Source organism: Acipenser ruthenus, chromosome 59, assembly GCF_902713425.1.
Source record: "Acipenser ruthenus chromosome 59, fAciRut3.2 maternal haplotype, whole genome shotgun sequence".
Taxonomy (NCBI): Eukaryota; Metazoa; Chordata; class Actinopteri; order Acipenseriformes; family Acipenseridae; genus Acipenser; species Acipenser ruthenus.
The window spans coordinates 4611064-4629868 of record NC_081247.1 but is presented as its reverse complement, the minus strand read 5'-3'; the positions used below and the strand labels follow the sequence as shown (position 1 = coordinate 4629868).

Below are 18805 nucleotides of genomic sequence, written 5' to 3'. Positions count from 1 at the left end.
TATTTTTAAAGGGAGCATAAGGATCTTTTTATTGTGTTACATGTTCCCATGTGTTGCTACAACTGTTTAAATAAGGTGTGTGTATTTAAAAAAATAAAAATTAAAACTGACCACTTTTAAAAACTTTTAAATTGCATTCCCTGCCTCGATGGCTTCCCATGTACCTACATGGACCCCTCGGAACTACATTTCCCATCATCCTCCTGCTCACATATGTAACTGAGATGGATTTAACAGCGAGCAGGAGGATGATGGGAAATGTAGTTCAGAGAGGGCCAGGCGGGTACATGGGAAGCCATCTTGGAGGCAGTGGAATGCAATTTTAAAAAGTGGTCAAAATGTAAAAAAATAATAATTTAAAACAACACACACTTTATTTAAACAGTTGTAGCAACACATGGGAACACGCCACACAATCAAATAAAAAGATCCTTATTAAGGAAGTTTCAATTTGCTGTATTCTCTTGAAATCTGTCACACCCGCAGTTGGTAGGTCAACAGAGCCCTCGAGGCTCCCGGCTGTGTGTCAATCACCCGAGGAAGCAGCGGCTGATTGGTTACTGCGTGAAGGGGGCGGGGACAGTCTCACCCCGCAGGGGAGCACGGAGGTGTGACGCTGTGTGAAAGCGTGGCTTGTGCAAACACAGCGAGCTCTTCAAGCCAGCGTGGAGCAGCTGTCGTGTTTTCAAATGAAAATCCAGGTGATTCTTTCCAAACTGCACGCCCGAGAGCCGTGTAGAGAGTGGAGGCGGGTACGAGGGGTGCGCTGAAAGCTCGCTACTCACACTCCTGAATCGAAAAAGCATTGATCAGCAGGCATTCAATAAAAACTATTCGTTAGCATGTCGATCTCAAAGCAAGAAAGGCCGTCCTTCCCTCGCCTTTGCAACAGCTCAATCGGGCTAATGACTGAAATTGACAGGTGGGCGGGGCGGTGGGGGGGGGGGGCAATTTCGCCCTCCAGGGGGTCTAGGAAGTGCGGTTTGTGCAAGAGTTTAAACCCAGATGTTTTCAAATGAGAATCTGTGTGTTGCTGTAAGTATGTGTTTCTTTCACAACTGCACATTTGTAGAGCTGTGTAAAGCAGGGGTCTTAATTGGACCAATTAAGCTTCCAATAAGCACTTGATTGGTCCGGTGAAGTAATTTATGGTACAGTTGGAACAAAAACCAGGAGGGACAGTGGCCCCCCAGGACCAGGACTGGAGACCCCTGGGGTAGAGAACGGACAGACGGGACACGAGGTCAGATCCAGGGAGTTAGTCTGACAGCTGCTATTACACTGATCAACTCTAAACCTTTCTACTTTTTTGTAACAAATAATGCAGTTTGTAAAAATGAAATCTGGAAAATTAAATAACAGTGCCTTAATTTAACCCTGCGTTGCTGTCTGTCTGTCTTCAGATTCTTGGTTTGTAATTTTTGGTGTTGGACGGTGACTGGGTGCAGCAGCAGCAGGGCTAGTGTGAGTTTCTAACCCTGCTCAAACTCCTGGCTCCTGATCATTTCAATATTAATAATAATAATACTAGACTTTATTGAGGGGAGCTCTGAACCCCAGGACTGGGTGCAGCAGCAGCAGCAGCTGGGCTAGTGTGAGTCTGTAACCCTGCTCAAACTCCTGGCTCCTGATCATTTCAATATTAATAATAATAATACTAGACTTTATTGAGGGGAGCTCTGAACCCCAGGACTGGGTGCAGCAGCAGCAGCAGCTGGGCTAGTGTGAGTCTGTAACCCTGCTCAAACTCCTGGCTCCTGATCATTTCAATATTAATAATAATAATACTAGACTTTATTGAGGGGAGCTCTGAACCCCAGGACTGGGTGCAGCAGCAGCAGCAGCTGGGCTAGTGTGAGTCTGTAACCCTGCTCAAACTCCTGGCTCCTGATCATTTCAATATTAATAATAATAATACTAGACTTTATTGAGGGGAGCTCTGAACCCCAGGACTGGGTGCAGCAGCAGCAGGGCTAGTGTGAGTTTCTAACCCTGCTCAAACTCCTGGCTCCTGATCATTTCAATATTAATAATAATAATAATAATAATAATACTAGACTTCATTGAGGGGGGCTCTGAACCCCAGGACTGGGTGCAGCAGCAGCAGCAGCAGGGCTAGTGTGAGTTTCTAACCCTGCTCAAACTCCTGGCTCCTGATCATTTCGATATTAATAATAATAATACTAGACTTCATTGAGGGGAGCTCTGAACCCCAGGACTGGGTGCAGCAGCAGCAGCAGCAGCAGGGCTAGTGTGAGTTTCTAACCCTGCTCAAACTCCTGGCTCCTGATCATTTCAATAATAATAATAATAATAATAATAATAATAATAATAATACTAGACTTCATTGAGGGGAGCTCTGAACCCCAGGACTGGGTGCAGCAGCAGCAGCAGCAGCAGGGCTAGTGTGAGTTTGTAACCTTGCTCAAACTCCTGGCTCCTCTGCAATATTAATAATACTAGACCTCGCTGAGGTGAGTTGTGAAACAGGGCTAGACAGATTTCAAAAGCGCTCCCTGCGTCATGGATCAGGTCATTGTTATAACAGCCTTGCAGCACGCGTTTCAACTTTGGTCTCTCTGACTGTCCCACCATGCAAGATTGCTAAAAAGGTCTCCAGTTGAGCTGACTGTCGGCCGATCTTATCTTGTTTGGTCAGTGCAGCTCTGCCTGGCTCAGCAGCTTTGCTGTCACTGAACAAACCTGGTTAATGAGCTACAGCAGCCCATGAAGAATATTCAGCACAGAAATCTCTTCAGTATTTCAGATAAGCCTTTGCCACACAATCCTGTTCAGTTTGACGCTACAATATAATCCCTTCTTCTTGGGGTCTGTGTTAGTTTACTACATTCTGAAAAGAGTTTATCTTGGAAATTAATTATTAAGGGGCAATTGAAAACACGGTTGGTCTTTGATCTCAAGGCACTTAATTAGAGAGAGTTGTTAATTCCTCAGCTAGCCCAATAGATCACTTATTATTTGCTGACAAAGTATTTTTGTGAGCGGGTGTAGTTCTTGAGTTCCAATGGTACTTTATCACTGGGGCTCTGTCTGTCTATCTGACCTTTCAACAGAGATGTGATAATCCTTAATTATGCCTTTAGTTTGCCATGTTTTTAAATATGCTTTACCAGACCTCTCTGTGCTTTACAATGCTTCCCTATGCTTTACCACACCTCTCTGTGCTTTACAATGCTTCCCTATGCTTTACCAGACCTCTCTGTGCTTTACAATGCTTCCCTATGCTTTACCAGACCTCTCTGTGCTTTACAATGCTTCCCTATGCTTTACCAGACCTCTCTGTGCTTTACAATGCTTCCCTATGCTTCACCAGACCTCTCTGTGCTTTACAATGCTTCCCTATGCTTCACCAGACCTCTCTGTGCTTTACAATGCTTCCCTATGCTTTACCAGACCTCTCTGTGCTTTACAATGCTTCCCTATGCTTCACCAGACCTCTCTGTGCTTTACAATGCTTCCCTATGCTTCACCAGACCTCTCTGTGCTTTACAATGCTTCCCTATGCTTTACCAGACCTCTCTGTGCTTTACAATGCTTCCCTATGCTTTACCACACCTCTCTGTGCTTTACAATGCTTCCCTATGCTTTACCAGACCTCTCTGTGCTTTACAATGCTTCCCTGTGCTTTACCACACCTCTCTGTGCTTTACAATGCTTCCCTATGATTTACCAGACCTCTCTGTGCTTTACAATGCTTCCCTGTGCTTTACCACACCTCTCTGTGCTTTACAATGCTTCCCTATGCTTTACCATTTGAGTTTTTTGTTCCCACGGTATGCAACCAGGCTGATCTGCAACACGAGAACAAATTTTTTATACTAAAAAAAGAGAACAAAAAAAACAGGTTTGACTTCAAATTAATTAAAAAAATAAATCAAAGTAACTGGTCTCTAAAAACGGTTCGAACAGGATCGCGTTATAAAACGCAGGTCTGTGTTTTCTTTGGCTTGGTCAATTGGGTAAGAAGCAAGGATACGCCCTCGTCACTTCCAGCCAATGAGAGCGCAGAGATTTGGAACCGGTCGGTTCCGCCCACCTGCTCGGGTTCGGGCCACGTCACTGCCGAACCTCGAGAGAGTTTATGTCCGGTCAGTAAAGTTAGCAGCTCCGTCTCAGTTGTTAAAGACTGCGGTGAAGACACGAGATACCGTCTCCGGCTCTGAAACAGCAGCGCTGAATCCACGATTCACCAGCAACGCCAAAGCCACGATTCACCAGCAACGCCAAAGCCACGCCAAACACTGCAACGTAAGTCAAAACAGAACAGAACAAACAGACGGAGCTGCGATGATATTTCAGTGAATACACTTTCCGCACTGTAGTATTTTGCATTGATCATGTATTGCATGTTTTGTCGCGACAATGGTACAGTAAATACAATTTAAAAAGGCACCAAATTCTTAGTGTTCTCGTTATGCATAGTGATAATGCTGTTCACTGATCAATGCACTTACAGTATTGCATGCGTTTAATAGTAATGTCGTGATATCGTATGCAGATATCTCTAGGATAGGTTTATATTTAAACAGTGCGCTGTTGTTTACGGTCTAGGGTTCCCATGCATTTATAAAAGTTTACCATCAGTAGATTTGCAAGGTACGTTTTTGCTCCATGCTTTTCCCGTGGTTATACTCTGCATTTACAATAGTTTACCCTGATTAGCCATGTTTATTAATGTGCTTTACCAGACCTCCCTGTGCTTTACAATGCTTTACCAGACCTCCCTGTGCTTTACAATGCTTCCCTATGCTTTACCAGACCTCTCTGTGCTTTACAATGCTTCCCTATGCTTTACCAGACCTCCCTGTGCTTTACAATGCTTCCCTATGCTTTACCAGACCTCTCTGTGCTTTACAATGCTTCCCTATGCTTTACCACACCTCTCTGTGCTTTACAATGCTTCCCTATGCTTTACCAGACCTCTCTGTGCTTTACAATGCTTCCCTATGCTTTACCAGACCTCTCTGTGCTTTACAATGCTTCCCTATGCTTTACCACACCTCTCTGTGCTTTACAATGCTTCCCTATGCTTTACCAGACCTCTCTGTGCTTTACAATGCTTCCCTATGCTTTACCAGACCTCTCTGTGCTTTACAATGCTTCCCTATGCTTTACCAGACCTCTCTGTGCTTTACAATGCTTCCCTATGCTTTACCAGACCTCTCTGTGCTTTACAATGCTTCCCTGTAGAAGTCTTTCAGAAGGAACACATTCCATTGCACACAGCAGTTTGTGGTAAATATTTCACAAACTTGGGTTAAAGTCTGAACAAGGATTCACTTGTGTACAGAGGTTACGCAAGAGGACATGAAAAAGTAATCTATGGACTTCAGCTGTTCAATCGGTTATCTTCTGAGAACCGTGATTCGTGCAGAATACAGCTTGAAGGCTCAGACACGTTCTGTGCGTTGTGTTTTATCAAAGAAAGATGTATGTTCTCATAATATGTTTAAGTGTCTGTCCTACAAAGAGTGCGAGAGAATGAAACACACTCAACACGATCAGAGGGAGACAGGAGGGGGGAGAGGGGGGGAGAGACAGGAGGGAGGAGAGGGGGGGAGAGACAGGAGGGAGGAGAGACATGAGGGGGGAGAGACAGGAGGGGGGAGAGAGACGGGAGGGGGAGAATGACTCAGTGTCGTGTCTGTGTGTGCTTGTCTCTGTGCAGAATGACTCAGTGTCGTGTCTGGGTGCTTGTCTCTGTGCAGAATGACTCAGTGTCGTGTCTGTGGGTGCTTGTCTCTGTGCAGAATGACTCAGTGTCACGTCTGGGTGCTTGTCTCTGTGCAGAATGACTCAGTGTCATGTCTGTGGGTGCTTGTCTCTGTGCAGAATGACTCAGTGGCATGTCTGTGGGTGCTTGTCTCTGTGCAGAATGACTCAGTGGCATGTCTGTGTGTGTTTGTCTCTGTGCAGAATGACTCAGTGTCATGTCTGTGGGTGCTTGTCTCTGTGCAGAATGACTCAGTGTCGTGTCTGTGTGCTTGTCTCTGTGCAGGATGACTCAGTGTCGTGTCTGTGTGCTTGTCTCTGTACAGAATGACTCAGTGTCATGTCTGTGTGTGCTTGTCTCTGTGCAGAATGACTCAGTGTCGTGTCTGTGTGTGTGCTTGTCTCTGTGCAGAATGACTCAGTGTCGTGTCTGTGGGTGCTTGTCTCTGTGCAGAATGACTCAGTGTCGTGTCTGGGTGCTTGTCTCTGTACAGAATGACTCAGTGTCATGTCTGTGTGTGCTTGTCTCTGTGCAGAATGACTCAGTGTCGTGTCTGTGTGTGTGCTTGTCTCTGTGCAGAATGACTCAGTGTCGTGTCTGTGGGTGCTTGTCTCTGTGCAGAATGACTCAGTGTCGTGTCTGTGTGTGCTTGTCTCTGTGCAGAATGACTCAGTGTCATGTCTGTGTGTGCTTGTCTCTGTGCAGAATGACTCAGTGTCGTGTCTGGGTGTGTTTGTCTCTGTGCAGAATGACTCAGTGTCGTGTCTGGGTGCTTGTCTCTGTGCAGAATGACTCAGTGTCATGTCTGGGTGCTTGTCTCTGTGCAGAATGACTCAGTGTCGTGTCTGTGTGTGTTTGTCTCTGTGCAGAATGACTCAGTGTCGTGTCTGGGTGCTTGTCTCTGTGCAGAATGACTCAGTGTCATGTCTGGGTGCTTGTCTCTGTGCAGAATGACTCAGTGTCGTGTCTGGGTGCTTGTCTCTGTGCAGAATGACTCAGTGTCGTGTCTGGGTGCTTGTCTCTGTGCAGAATGACTCAGTGTCGTGTCTGTGTGTGTTTGTCTCTGTGCAGAATGACTCAGTGTCGTGTCTGTGTGTGCTTGTCTCTGTGCAGAATGACTCAGTGTCATGTCTGTGTGTGCTTGTCTGTGCAGAATGACTCAGTGTCGTGTCTGTGTGTGCTTGTCTCTGTGCAGAATGACTCAGTGTCGTGTCTGTTTGTGCTTGTCTCTGTACAGAATGACTCAGTGTCGTGTCTGGGTGCTTGTCTCTGTACAGAATGACTCAGTGTCATGTCTGTGTGTGTTTGTCTCTGTGCAGAATGACTCAGTGTCATGTCTGTGTGTGTTTGTCTCTGTGCAGAATGACTCAGTGTCATGTCTGTGTGTGCTTGTCTCTGTGCAGAATGACTCAGTGTCATGTCTGTGTGTGTTTGTCTCTGTGCAGAATGACTCAGTGTCGTGTCTGGGTGCTTGTCTCTGTGCAGAATGACTCAGTGTCATGTCTGTGTGTGCTTGTCTCTGTGCAGAATGACTCAGTGTCGTGTCTGGGTGCTTGTCTCTGTGCAGAATGACTCAGTGTCGTGTCTGGGTGCTTGTCTCTGTGCAGAATGACTCAGTGTCATGTCTGTGGGTGCTTGTCTCTGTGCAGAATGACTCAGTGTCATGTCTGGGTGCTTGTCTCTGTACAGAATGACTCAGTGTCATGTCTGTGTGTGCTTGTCTCTGTGCAGAATGACTCAGTGTCGTGTCTGTGGGTGTTTGTCTCTGTGCAGAATGACTCAGTGTCATGTCTGTGTGTGCTTGTCTCTGTGCAGAATGACTCAGTGTCATGTCTGGGTGCTTGTCTCTGTGCAGAATGACTCAGTGTCATGTCTGTGGGTGCTTGTCTCTGTGCAGAATGACTCAGTGTCATGTCTGGGTGCTTGTCTCTGTGCAGAATGACTCAGTGTCATGTCTGGGTGGTTGTCTCTGTGCAGAATGACTCAGTGTCATGTCTGTGTGTGCTTGTCTCTGTGCAGAATGATTCAGTGTCATGTCTGTGGGTGCTTGTCTCTGTGCAGAATGACTCAGTGTCGTGTCTGTGTGTGTTTGTCTCTGTGCAGAATGACTCAGTGTCATGTCTGTGTGTGCTTGTCTCTGTGCAGAATGACTCAGTGTCATGTCTGTGGGTGCTTGTCTCTGTGCAGAATGACTCAGTGTCGTGTCTGTGGATGCTTGTCTCTGTGCAGAATGACTCAGTGTCGTGTCTGGGTGCTTGTCTCTGTGCAGAATGACTCAGTGTCATGTCTGGGTGCTTGTCTCTGTGCAGGATGACTCACCAGTTCACAGCGCTGACCCCTGAGCAGAAGCAGGAGCTCTCCTCCATCGCTCAGAGAGTCGTGGCCACAGGGAAGGGGATTCTAGCAGCCGATGAGTCCACAGGTAAGAGCAGCGGCTGAAGAGACAGGCAGGGCTGGGAACGAGACTCCCGCTGCACAGCAGTGTGATCCAGTCCTGGTTTCACTGGGAGTTTAATAATAAGACACACCTGAGCTTGTTAGCTAGACACACTGGGGCTGATCAAGCTGGTAGTAAAACCTGGACTGGGTGACACTGCTGTGGAATAGGAGTCTGATTACCAGCCTTGCAATGTAATTCCAGTCCAGTCTAGTGATATTAAACTGCAGTTACAATGTAATTCCAGTCCAGTCTAGTGATATTAAGCTGCAGTTACAATGTAATTCCAGTCCAGTCTAGTGATATTAAACTGCAGTTACAATGTAATTCCAGTCCAGTCTAGTGATATTAAACTGCAGTTACAATGTAATTCCAGTCCAGTCTAGTGATATTAAACTGCAGTTACAATGTAATTCCAGTCCAGTCTAGTGATATTAAACTGCAGTTACAATGTAATTCCAGTCCAGTCTAGTGATATTAAACTGCAGTTACAATGTAATTCCAGTCTAGTCTAGTGATATTAAACTGCAGTTACAATGTAATTCCAGTCCAGTCTAGTGATATTAAACTGCAGTTACAATGTAATTCCAGTCCAGTCCAGTCTAGTGATATTAAACTGCAGTTACAATGTAATTCCAGTCCAGTCTAGTGATATTAAACTGCAGTTACAATGTAATTCCAGTCCAGTCTAGTGATATTAAACTGCAGTTACAATGTAATTCCAGTCCAGTCTAGTGATATTAAACTGCAGTTACAATGTAATTCCAGTCTAGTCTAGTGATATTAAACTGCAGTTACAATGTAATTCCAGTCCAGTCCAGTCTAGTGATATTAAACTGCAGTTACAATGTAATTCCAGTCCAGTCTAGTGATATTAAACTGCAGTTACAATGTAATTCCAGTCCAGTCTAGTGATATTAAACTGCAGTTACAATGTAATTCCAGTCCAGTCTCGTGATATTAAGCTGCAGTTCCCATGCAGGGCTGGTAAGGAGTCTCAGGTCCCTCGCTGCTCTCTGTCTCCCCCTGCAGGTACGATGGGGAAGCGTCTGGAGAAGATCCATGTTGAGAACACCGAGGAGAACCGGCGCTATTTCAGACAGCTGCTGTTCACCGCGGACTCGACCATCTCCCAGTGCATCGGGGGGGTCATCTTCTTCCACGAGACGCTCTACCAGAAGACGGACGCGGGGGTGCCCTTCCCCAAGCTGGTCAAGGACAAGGGCATCGTCGTGGGCATCAAGGTGAGATGCCTTCAAATACACACAGATCTGTCTGTCTGTCTGTGTCTGTCTGTCTGTCTATCCATCAAGGTGAGACGCCTTCAAATACACACAGATCTGTCTGTCTGTCTCTCTATCCATCAAGGTGAGACGCGATCAAATACACACAGATCTGTCTGTCTGTGTCTGTCTGTCTATATATCCATCAAGGTGAGACGCCTTCAAATACATCAATAAAAAGATCTGTCTCTCTGTCTGTCTGTCTCTCTATCCATCAAGGTGTGACCCATTCAAATACAAAGATTCTCCCTCTCTCTCTCTCTCTCTCTCTCTCTCTCAATTCAATTCAAATTGGCTTTATTGGCATGACAATAAAAATAATTGTGTTGCCAAAGCACATACATGGCATAACCGACTCAAATATACAGACAAATAATTTTTTTAATACTAACAGTATCCCTCCTCCCTCTATATTAATACAGTAAACAGAATCCCTCCCTTCCCCTCTATATCAAACAGTACCCCCTTCCCCCCTCTATATTAAACATTAAATGCTGTTTTGAAGGCAAAGGGTGGTCACACCAAATATTGATTTGATGTAGATTTTTCTTCTGTTCACTCACTTTGCATTTTGTTAATTGATAAATATAAACTATTAACATGTCTATTTTTGAAAGCATTCTTACTTTACAGCCTTTTTTCACACCTGCCTAAAACTTTTGCACAGTACTGTATATATATATAATTATATCCATTAAGGTGAGACACATTCAGATACATAGAGATCTGCGTGTCTGTCTGTCTATCTGTCTGTCGTGTCTGTCTTTCCTGTCTATATCTCTGTCTCTCTATCCATCAAGGTGAGACACATTCAGATACATAAGAGATCTGTGTGTCTGTCCTATCTCCTATCGATCTATCTATCTGTCAAATACATAAATAAAGAGATTTGTCTCTCTATCAATAAATATAGGGGAGATTCAGGGAGTTATATTGCAGCAGCAGTGTGGAGTAGTGGTCAGGGCTCTGGACTCTTGACCGGAGGGTCGTGGGTTCAATCCCAGGTGGGGGACGCTGCTGCTGTACCCTTGAGCAAGGTACTTTACCTAGATTGCTCCAGTAAAAACCCAACTGTATAAACGGGGAATTGTATGTAAAAATAATGTGATATCTTGTAACAATTGTAAGTCGCCCTGGATAAGGGCGTCTGCTAAGAAATTAATAATAATTAGTTTAGTTTCAAGAAAAAATGAAACACGATCAAGTGAATCTGGGTTTAATCACACTATACAACATTATTATTATTATTATTATTATTATTATTATTATTATTATTTGTTAAACAGTTGATGATATTTATAAAACAGCAGCTCCAGTTTTCGTTAGCTCTTCCCCCTCAGTAAGTATTTCTTCATCGTTTCCTTTGTTGTTTTTGGTTTCAGGTTGATAAAGGCACAGCAGTTCTGGCAGGTACTGACGCAGAGACCACAACTCAAGGTGAGAGACCCAAACTAAATACTCACTAAAAACTACCAGAGAAACTTTTACTGCTGCTGAACGAAACACAACATGAAGAGAAGGGATTTTAAAAGAGGGTCAGCGCTCCTTTAAAGGGAGGGGCCGGTGATCATGTTAATAAAGCTAATAAGAGGCGAGAGAATGGATTTTAAAGATGGTCAGCGCTCCTTTAAAGGGAGGGGCCGGTGATCATGTTAATAAAGCTAATAAGAGGTGAGAGAATGGATTTTAAAAGAGGGTCAGCGCTCCTTTAAAGGGAGGGGCCAGTGATCATGTTAATAAAGCTAATAAGAGGTGAGAGAATGGATTTTAAAGATGGTCAGCGCTCCTTTAAAGGGAGGGGCCGGTGATCATGTTAATAAAGCTAATAAGAGGTGAGAGAATGGATTTTAAAGATGGTCAGCGCTCCTTTAAAGGGAGGGGTCAGTGATCATGTTAATAAAGCTAATAAGAGGTGAGAGAATGGATTTTAAAGATGGTCAGCGCTCCTTTAAAGGGAGGGGCCGGTGATCATGTTAATAAAGCTAATAAGAGGTGAGAGAATGGATTTTAAAGATGGTCAGCGCTCCTTTAAAGGGAGGGGCCGGTGATCCTGTTAATAAAGCTAATAAGAGGTGAGAGAATGGATTTTGAAGCAGCCTGTCTGCGTCTCAGGTCTGGACGGTCTCGCGGAACGCTGTGCTCAGTATAAGAAGGACGGTGCTGATTTTGCTAAGTGGAGGTGTGTGCTGAAGATTTCGGACAGCTGCCCCTCCTCTCTGGCCATCGAGGAGAACGCCAACGTGCTCGCTAGATACGCCAGCATCTGCCAACAGGTGAGAGAGTCGCAGTGTGTGTCTGTCTCCCTGTGTCTCCCCCCTCCATCTTCTCTCTCTCCTCTGAGTAACTCTCTCTGTCCTCCACCTCCTTGCTCAGCCCCCCCCCCCCTCTCTTTCAGAACGGTTTGGTTCTGATTGTGGAGCCAGAGATTCTCCCTGATTCTCTGCCTCTCTCTCCCCTGTATCGCTCTCCTCTCTGTCCCCTATATAACCCCCCTCTCTCTCCTCCCTCTGTCTCTCTCTCTCTCTCCTCATGTCTCCTGTGTAACCTCTCTCCCTCTCTCTCTGTTCCCTGTATAACCCATCTCTCTTTCTCTGTCTCCAGCATGACTCTCTCTCCTTTCTCTGTCACCTGTATCTCTCTCCTCCCTCTGTATCTCTCTCTCTCTCTCTCTGTCTCCCTATCCCCTGTATATCCTCTCTCTGTCCCCTGTATAACCCCCCTCTCTCTGTCTCTCTCTCTCGTATATCCTCTCTCTCTCGTATAACCTCTCTCCCTTCCTCTCCTCTCCCTCTGTCCCCTGTATAACCCTCTCTCTCCCTCTCCCTCCTCTCACTCTGTCCTCTGTATAACCCCCCCTCTCTCTCTCTCGCTCTCTCGCTCTCTCGCTCTCTCTCTCTCGCTCTCTCTCTCTCGTATAACCCTCTCTCTCTCTCTCTCTCTTGTATATCCTCTCTCTCTCCTCCCTCTGTCTCTCTCTCTACTCACGTCTCCGTGTAACCTCTCTCCCTCTCTCTCTGTGTTCCCTGTATAACCCTTCTCTCTTTCTCTGTCTCCCGCATGACTCTCCTTTCTCTGTCACCTGTATCTCTCTCTCTGTCTCCCTATCCCCTGTATATCCTCTCCTTTCACCTGTATAACTCTCTCCCTCTCCTCACCCTCTGTCCCCCGTATAAGCCTCTCTCTCTCTCTCTCCCTCTCCCTCCTCTCACTCTGTCCCCTGTATAACCCCCCCTCTCTCTCTCTCTCTCTCTTGTATAACCTCTCTCTCCCTCTCCCTCCTCTCTCTGTCCCCTGTATAACCCTCTCTCTCTCTCTCTCTCTCTCTCTCCCTCTCCCCTCTCTCTCTCTCTCTCTCCCCTCTCCCCTCTCTCTCTCTCTCTCCCCCCCCCTCTCTCCCTCTCCCCTCTCTCCCTCTCCTCTCCCTCTGTCCCCTGTATAACCCTCTCTCTCCCTCTCCCTCCTCTCCCTCTGTCCCCTGTATAACCCTCTCTCTCCCTCTCCCTCCTCTCCCTATGTCCCCTGTATAACCCCCCCCCCCCTCTCTCTCTCTCTCTCTCTTGTATAACCCCCGCCCTCTCTCCTCCTCTCTCCTCTCTTTCAGAACGGTCTGGTTCCGATCGTGGAGCCGGAGATTCTCCCGGACGGGGATCACTCTCTGCTGCGCTGCCAGTACGTCACGGAGAAGGTGAGCGCCTCTCCAGAAGAGCTTCCAATTGCATTCCTAGAGAGACTGTTAACCGCACCCCTGTTTGCATTCACTCCTGCTGCTTCTCATCACTGCAGTCACTCTGCTGTATTACATTGTTTTTGCTCAGTCTGTGCTGCTCTGACTGCGGGTTCAGGAGCTGCTCTTCAGTTCTAGCTGCGCTGCCATAGTTATTGTATTGTGAATCGGTCCAGCCCTGGCTAGGACTACAGCTCCCAGCATGCCTCTGCACCCGCGGCAATGGCGAGGGATGCTGGGAGCTGTAGTTCTTTAACTGCAATGCGCTGGGCTGGGCTGTATTACATTGTTTTTGCTCAGTCTGTGTTGCTTTGACTGTGAGTTCAGGAGCTGCTCTTCAGTTCTAGCTGCGCTGCCATAGTTATTGTATTGTGAATCGGTGCAGCCCTGGCTAGGACTACAGCTCCCAGCATGCCTCTGCACCCGCGGCAATGGTGAGGGATGCTGGGAGCTGTAGTTCTTTAACTGCAATGCGCTGGGCTAGGCTGTATTACATTGTTTTGCTCAGTCTGTGTTGCTTTGACTGAGTTCAGTGAAGTTTAGTATTGCTGGCAATACACTAGCTGTGCACTAGATGGCGCTGGTGCTTCTCACTAATATGGTCCTTTTATCAAGCTGTATTGAATGAGCTCTACTGACTTTTTCTCTCTGGTCCGTATTGCGTTGTACTGACTGCCTGTGGTCCGTATCTGCTTGTATTGCTGGTCTCCAGTCCATATTGGACTGTATTGATCATATCAACTAGTATTGCCTGTCTGGGGTCTGTATGGAGATGTATTGCCTGTCTGGGGGCTGTATAGAGATGTATTGCCTGTCTGGGGGCTGTATGGAGCTGTATTGCTTGTCTGTGGTCCCTATAGTGTTGTATTGACCGTGTCTCTCCCCAGGTCCTGGCCGCAGTCTATAAAGCTCTGAATGACCACCACGTCTATCTGGAGGGCACTCTGCTCAAACCCAACATGGTGACGGCCGGCCAGGCCTGCCCCAAAAAGCCCAGCCCCGCCGAGGTCGGCATGGCAACGGTGACCGCCCTCCGCAGGACTGTCCCGGCCGCGGTGCCAGGTAAAAAAAACAAAGTATTATTATTAATATTGCAATGATCAGGAGCCAGGAGTTTGAGCAGGGTTACAAACTCACACTAGCCCTGCTGCTGCTGCTGCTGCACCCAGTCCTGGGGTTCAGAGCTCCCCTCAATGAAGTCTAGTATTATTATTATTAATATTGCAATGATCAGGAGCCAGGAGTTTGAGCAGGGTTACAAACTCACACTAGCCCTGCTGCTGCTGCTGCTGCTGCACCCAGTCCTGGGGTTCAGAGCTCCCCTCAATGAAGTCTAGTATTATTATTATTAATATTGAAATGATCAGGAGCCAGGAGTTTGAGCAGGGTTACAAACTCACACTAGCCCTGCTGCTGCTGCTGCTGCACCCAGTCCTGGGGTTCAGAGCTCCCCTCAATGAAGTCTAGTATTATTATTATTAATATTGCAATGATCAGGAGCCAGGAGTTTGAGCAGGGTTACAAACTCACACTAGCCCTGCTGCTGCTGCTGCTGCTGCACCCAGTCCTGGGGTTCAGAGCTCCCCTCAATGAAGTCTAGTATTATTATTATTAATATTGAAATGATCAGGAGCCAGGAGTTTGAGCAGGGTTACAAACTCACACTAGCCCTGCTGCTGCTGCTGCTGCTGCACCCAGTCCTGGGGTTCAGAGCTCCCCTTGGTAAACTAACCCTTATGAAAGTTTCCCACAGTCAAAACACAGCCAAGTGTAATAAAGCATAGGGAAGCATTGTAAAGCACATAGAGGTCTGGTAAAGCATAGGGAAGCATTGTAAAGCACAGAGGTGTGGTAAAGCATAGGGAAGCATTGTAAAGCACAGAGAGGTCTGGTAAAGCATAGGGAAGCATTGTAAAGCAGAGAGGTGTGGTAAAGCATAGGGAAGCATTGTAAAGCACATAGAGGTCTGGTAAAGCATAGGGAAGCATTGTAAAGCACAGAGAGGTGTGGTAAAGCATAGGGAAGCATTGTAAAGCACAGAGAGGTCTGGTAAAGCATAGGGGAGCATTGTAAAGCACATAGAGGTGTGGTAAAGCAGAGGGAAGCATTGTAAAGCACCGAGAGGTGTGGTAAAGCAGAGGGAAGCATTGTAAAGCACAGAGAGGTGTGGTAAAGCATAGGGAAGCATTGTAAAGCACAGAGAGGTCTGGTAAAGCATAGGGAAGCATTGTAAAGCACAGAGAGGTCTGGTAAAGCATAGGGAAGCATTGTAAAGCACAGAGAGGTGTGGTAAAGCATAGGGAAGCATTGTAAAGCACAGATAGGTCTGGTAAAGCATAGGGAAGCATTGTAAAGCACAGAGAGGTCTGGTAAAGCATAGGGAAACATTGTAAAGCACAGAGAGGTGTGGTAAAGCATAGGGAAGCATTGCAAAGCACAGAGAGGTCTGGTAAAGCATAGGGAAGCATTGTAAAGCACAGAGAGCTGTGGTAAAGCATAGGGAAGCATTGTAAAGCACAGAGAGGTCTGGTAAAGCATAGGGAAGCATTGCAAAGCACAGAGAGGTCTGGTAAAGTATATTAAACACTCGATACAAATGCTGTATCTCTCTGCTCTTTCTTTCTCTCACATTCTGTCTCTCCCTCCCTCTCAGGTATCTGCTTCCTCTCCGGGGGTCAGAGCGAGGAGGATGCCTCTCTTAATCTCAACGCCATTAACCAGTGCCCCCTGCCCAAGCCCTGGAAGCTCACCTTCTCCTACGGGAGAGCCCTGCAGGCCTCCACGCTCTCCGCCTGGGCAGGCAAGCCAGGAAACCTCCAGGCTGCACAAGCGGCCTTCACTGAAAGAGCCAAGGTACGGAGGGGCGTTCAAAAAGCACCGTTCTGTGAAGGAGACAAAATCCTTAAATTGAGCTCCAGTATGAGCAGAGATGCTGTTTGTATATCGGGCATCTCCTCCTAGGAACTCCTCGCCGTCAAACATACAAACAGCCTCTTCACAATCCCTTTTTAAATCACTCAGAAAGATGTGTTCTAAATCTGAGCAGGGCTGCAGACCCTGTAAATACCGACTGTGACCAGCATCGTGAACACTGGAGCGGTCTGACTTGTTGGTTATTTTGTTTGAAGTGTTCTTGTCCTGTTTAGATGACTGCTCGCTCTCTCTCTCTCTCTCTCTCTCTCTCTCTCTCTCTCTCTCTCTCTCTCTGTGTTCAGGATGCAGTGATGCTGCACAGTGTGTGTGTATTGATGCCTCTCCTCTCTCTCTCTCTCTCTCTCTCTCTGTGTTCAGGATGCAGTGATGCTGCACAGTGTGTGTGTATTGATGCCTCTCCTCTCTCTCTCTCTCTCTCTCTCTCTGTGTTCAGGATGCAGTGATGCTGCACAGTGTGTGTGTATTGATGCCTCTCTCTCTCTCTCTCTCTCTCTCTCTCTCTTTCTTTCTTTCTCTCTCTCTCTCTCTCTCTGGCCAGTGATTTTTTCATAATGTTGTTTCTTGTCAGGGACCCCCTTGTGAATGAGATGTCTCTCTCAAGGGCTCTGTCCTGGTTAAATACATACATCTGAATGAGTGGCTTTGCAGAACTCGTGTACCACGTCCATGCAATGCCATTGGAGGTGTCTTTAACTGGTGTGTGTGTGTGTGTGTGTGTGTGTGTGTGTGTGTGCCTGTCTATGTACCTGTGTGTGTCTCTGTGTGTGTGTCTATCTCCTGTGTGCCTATCTCTGTGTGTGTGTGTGTGTCTATCTGTGTGGGCAGGTACCACTATCAATGTGCGAACAAAATTTGAGAAAATGTCCCCACAAAGATAGTAACTCCTGAAAAAAATGACATTCTGAAAAAACGACGTCCCCACTTTGTAAAACACGTTCTTAAGAACTAAACGTGCCTTCGAAAATAATAATAATAAAAGTGCCAGAATGTTTAGTTTGTTGTCGAGTTTCACCCCGTGTGGAGTTTTGTGTGACACGAGTTAGAAATAGTAAAATAAATATATAGTGAGAGTCAATGAGAAGCAAACACACACACAGGAATGCAAACGTGTGTGTGTGTGTGTGTGTGTGTGTGTGTGTGTATCAGTGTGTGCGTCAAGGTGAGGCTCAATCAGGCAAAGGCAGACGTTGCAATAGTGATGCTGCCAAGCACTTTTATTTAACCCACTGAAGATACAGGCTCGTTACAGCCTTGCATACACCCCCGCCTCATTTAAAATGGAATAATCCAGTGGAGCGCCAATCACGGCTCCAGTTAAATAGGAAAGTAAAGAGAATGCTGCTGTTGATGGAGTTGGTGCAGTAATTCTGCACATTTATACTGTAGAGTGTGAGTGAAGGGAAACGAGTACCGGTGTCAACCAATATCGGTTCCCTTGAAATATCTGTGTGTGTCTCTGTCTATGTGTGTGTGTGTGTGTCTGTCTGTCTGTGTGTGTGTGTTTGTGTGTCTCTGTGTGTGTGTGTGTGTGTCTGTGTGTGTGTGTGTGTGTGTGTCTGTCTGTGTGTGTGTGTGTGTGTCTCTGTGTGTGTGTGTGTGTGTGTGTGTCTGTCTGTCTGTCTGTGTGTGTGTGTGTGTGTGTGTGTGTGTGTCTGTGTGTGTCTCTGTCTATGTGTGTCTGTGTGTGTCTCTGTCTATGTGTGTCTGTGTGTGTCTCTGTCTATGTGTGTGTGTGTGTGTGTCTGTCTGTCTGTCTGTGTGTGTGTGTGTGTGTCTCTGTGTGTGTGTGTGTGTGTGTGTGTGTGTGTGTCTGTGTGTGTCTCTGTCTATGTGTGTCTGTGTGTGTCTCTGTCTATGTGTGTGTGTCTGTCTGTCTGTCTGTGTGTGTGTGTGTGTGTGTGTGTGTGTGTGTGTCTGTGTGTGTCTCTGTCTATGTGTGTCTGTGTGTGTCTCTGTCTATGTGTGTCTGTGTGTGTCTCTGTCTATGTGTGTCTGTGTGTGTCTCTGTCTATGTGTGTGTGTGTGTGTGTGTGTGTGTGTGTGTTTATATCTGTGTGTGTGTGTGTTACTGATTGGTTTATTATTTTTTTCTTCAGATTAACGGATTGGCGTCGACTGGATCTTACGTTCAGAGCGGACAGAAAGACAAGGCTGCCTCCCAGTCTCTCTTCACTGCCAGTTACGTCTACTAGACCAGTGCGCTCATTAAACTGGGACCAGTAAACCTCACACACTGAGCCACTGCTTTTGCACCAAAAAAAAATGTGAATTTTACATTCCAAAAGATGCTTTTTACAAATTAAAAAAAATGTGAAATGTGAAGCCGTCTGTCTGTAAGCCTTTCTTCCAGAGCGTTTGAAGTCATGTGGAGCTTTAAATAAAAATCTACACTGTTGGAAAATTTAAAGTGTGTGGAAATTCATTTTTTTTCTTTAAGTGATTTATATCTTAACAAAATAATTTCATAAAGATGACCTGCTTGGAAGTTGCATTAGCTCTCAGATGTCGGGTGCGTTGGTAAACTCAATCTCAGAGAGTGAGCGCACTCTGACCGTTCATAAACTCCTGGAGTGCTCTGTGGTGTCGTTCCTAAACTCAGAGCAGATGAATTTGGGAGCGCTCGGAGCACACTCTGGCCGCTGCAGCTTCAGAGCTGGATTCTCAGAGCGTTCACTTTCAAAATGAAAATCAAA

General features: G+C 46.3%; 1 protein-coding gene across 1 annotated transcript; it reads left to right on the top strand.

The window, feature by feature from the left end:
• Positions 1-4086: 4086 nt before the first annotated feature.
• Positions 4087-18519, top strand: LOC131725034 (fructose-bisphosphate aldolase B-like). Its single transcript, XM_059018396.1, has 9 exons — positions 4087-4269; positions 8044-8156; positions 9204-9415; positions 10837-10891; positions 11567-11727; positions 13056-13139; positions 14066-14240; positions 15832-16031; positions 18209-18519. Exons 2-9 carry the CDS (start codon positions 8045-8047, stop codon positions 18302-18304), a joined length of 1095 nt encoding a protein of 364 aa, XP_058874379.1. The 5' UTR covers positions 4087-4269; position 8044; the 3' UTR covers positions 18305-18519.
• The last annotated feature ends 286 nt before the right edge of the window (positions 18520-18805 follow it).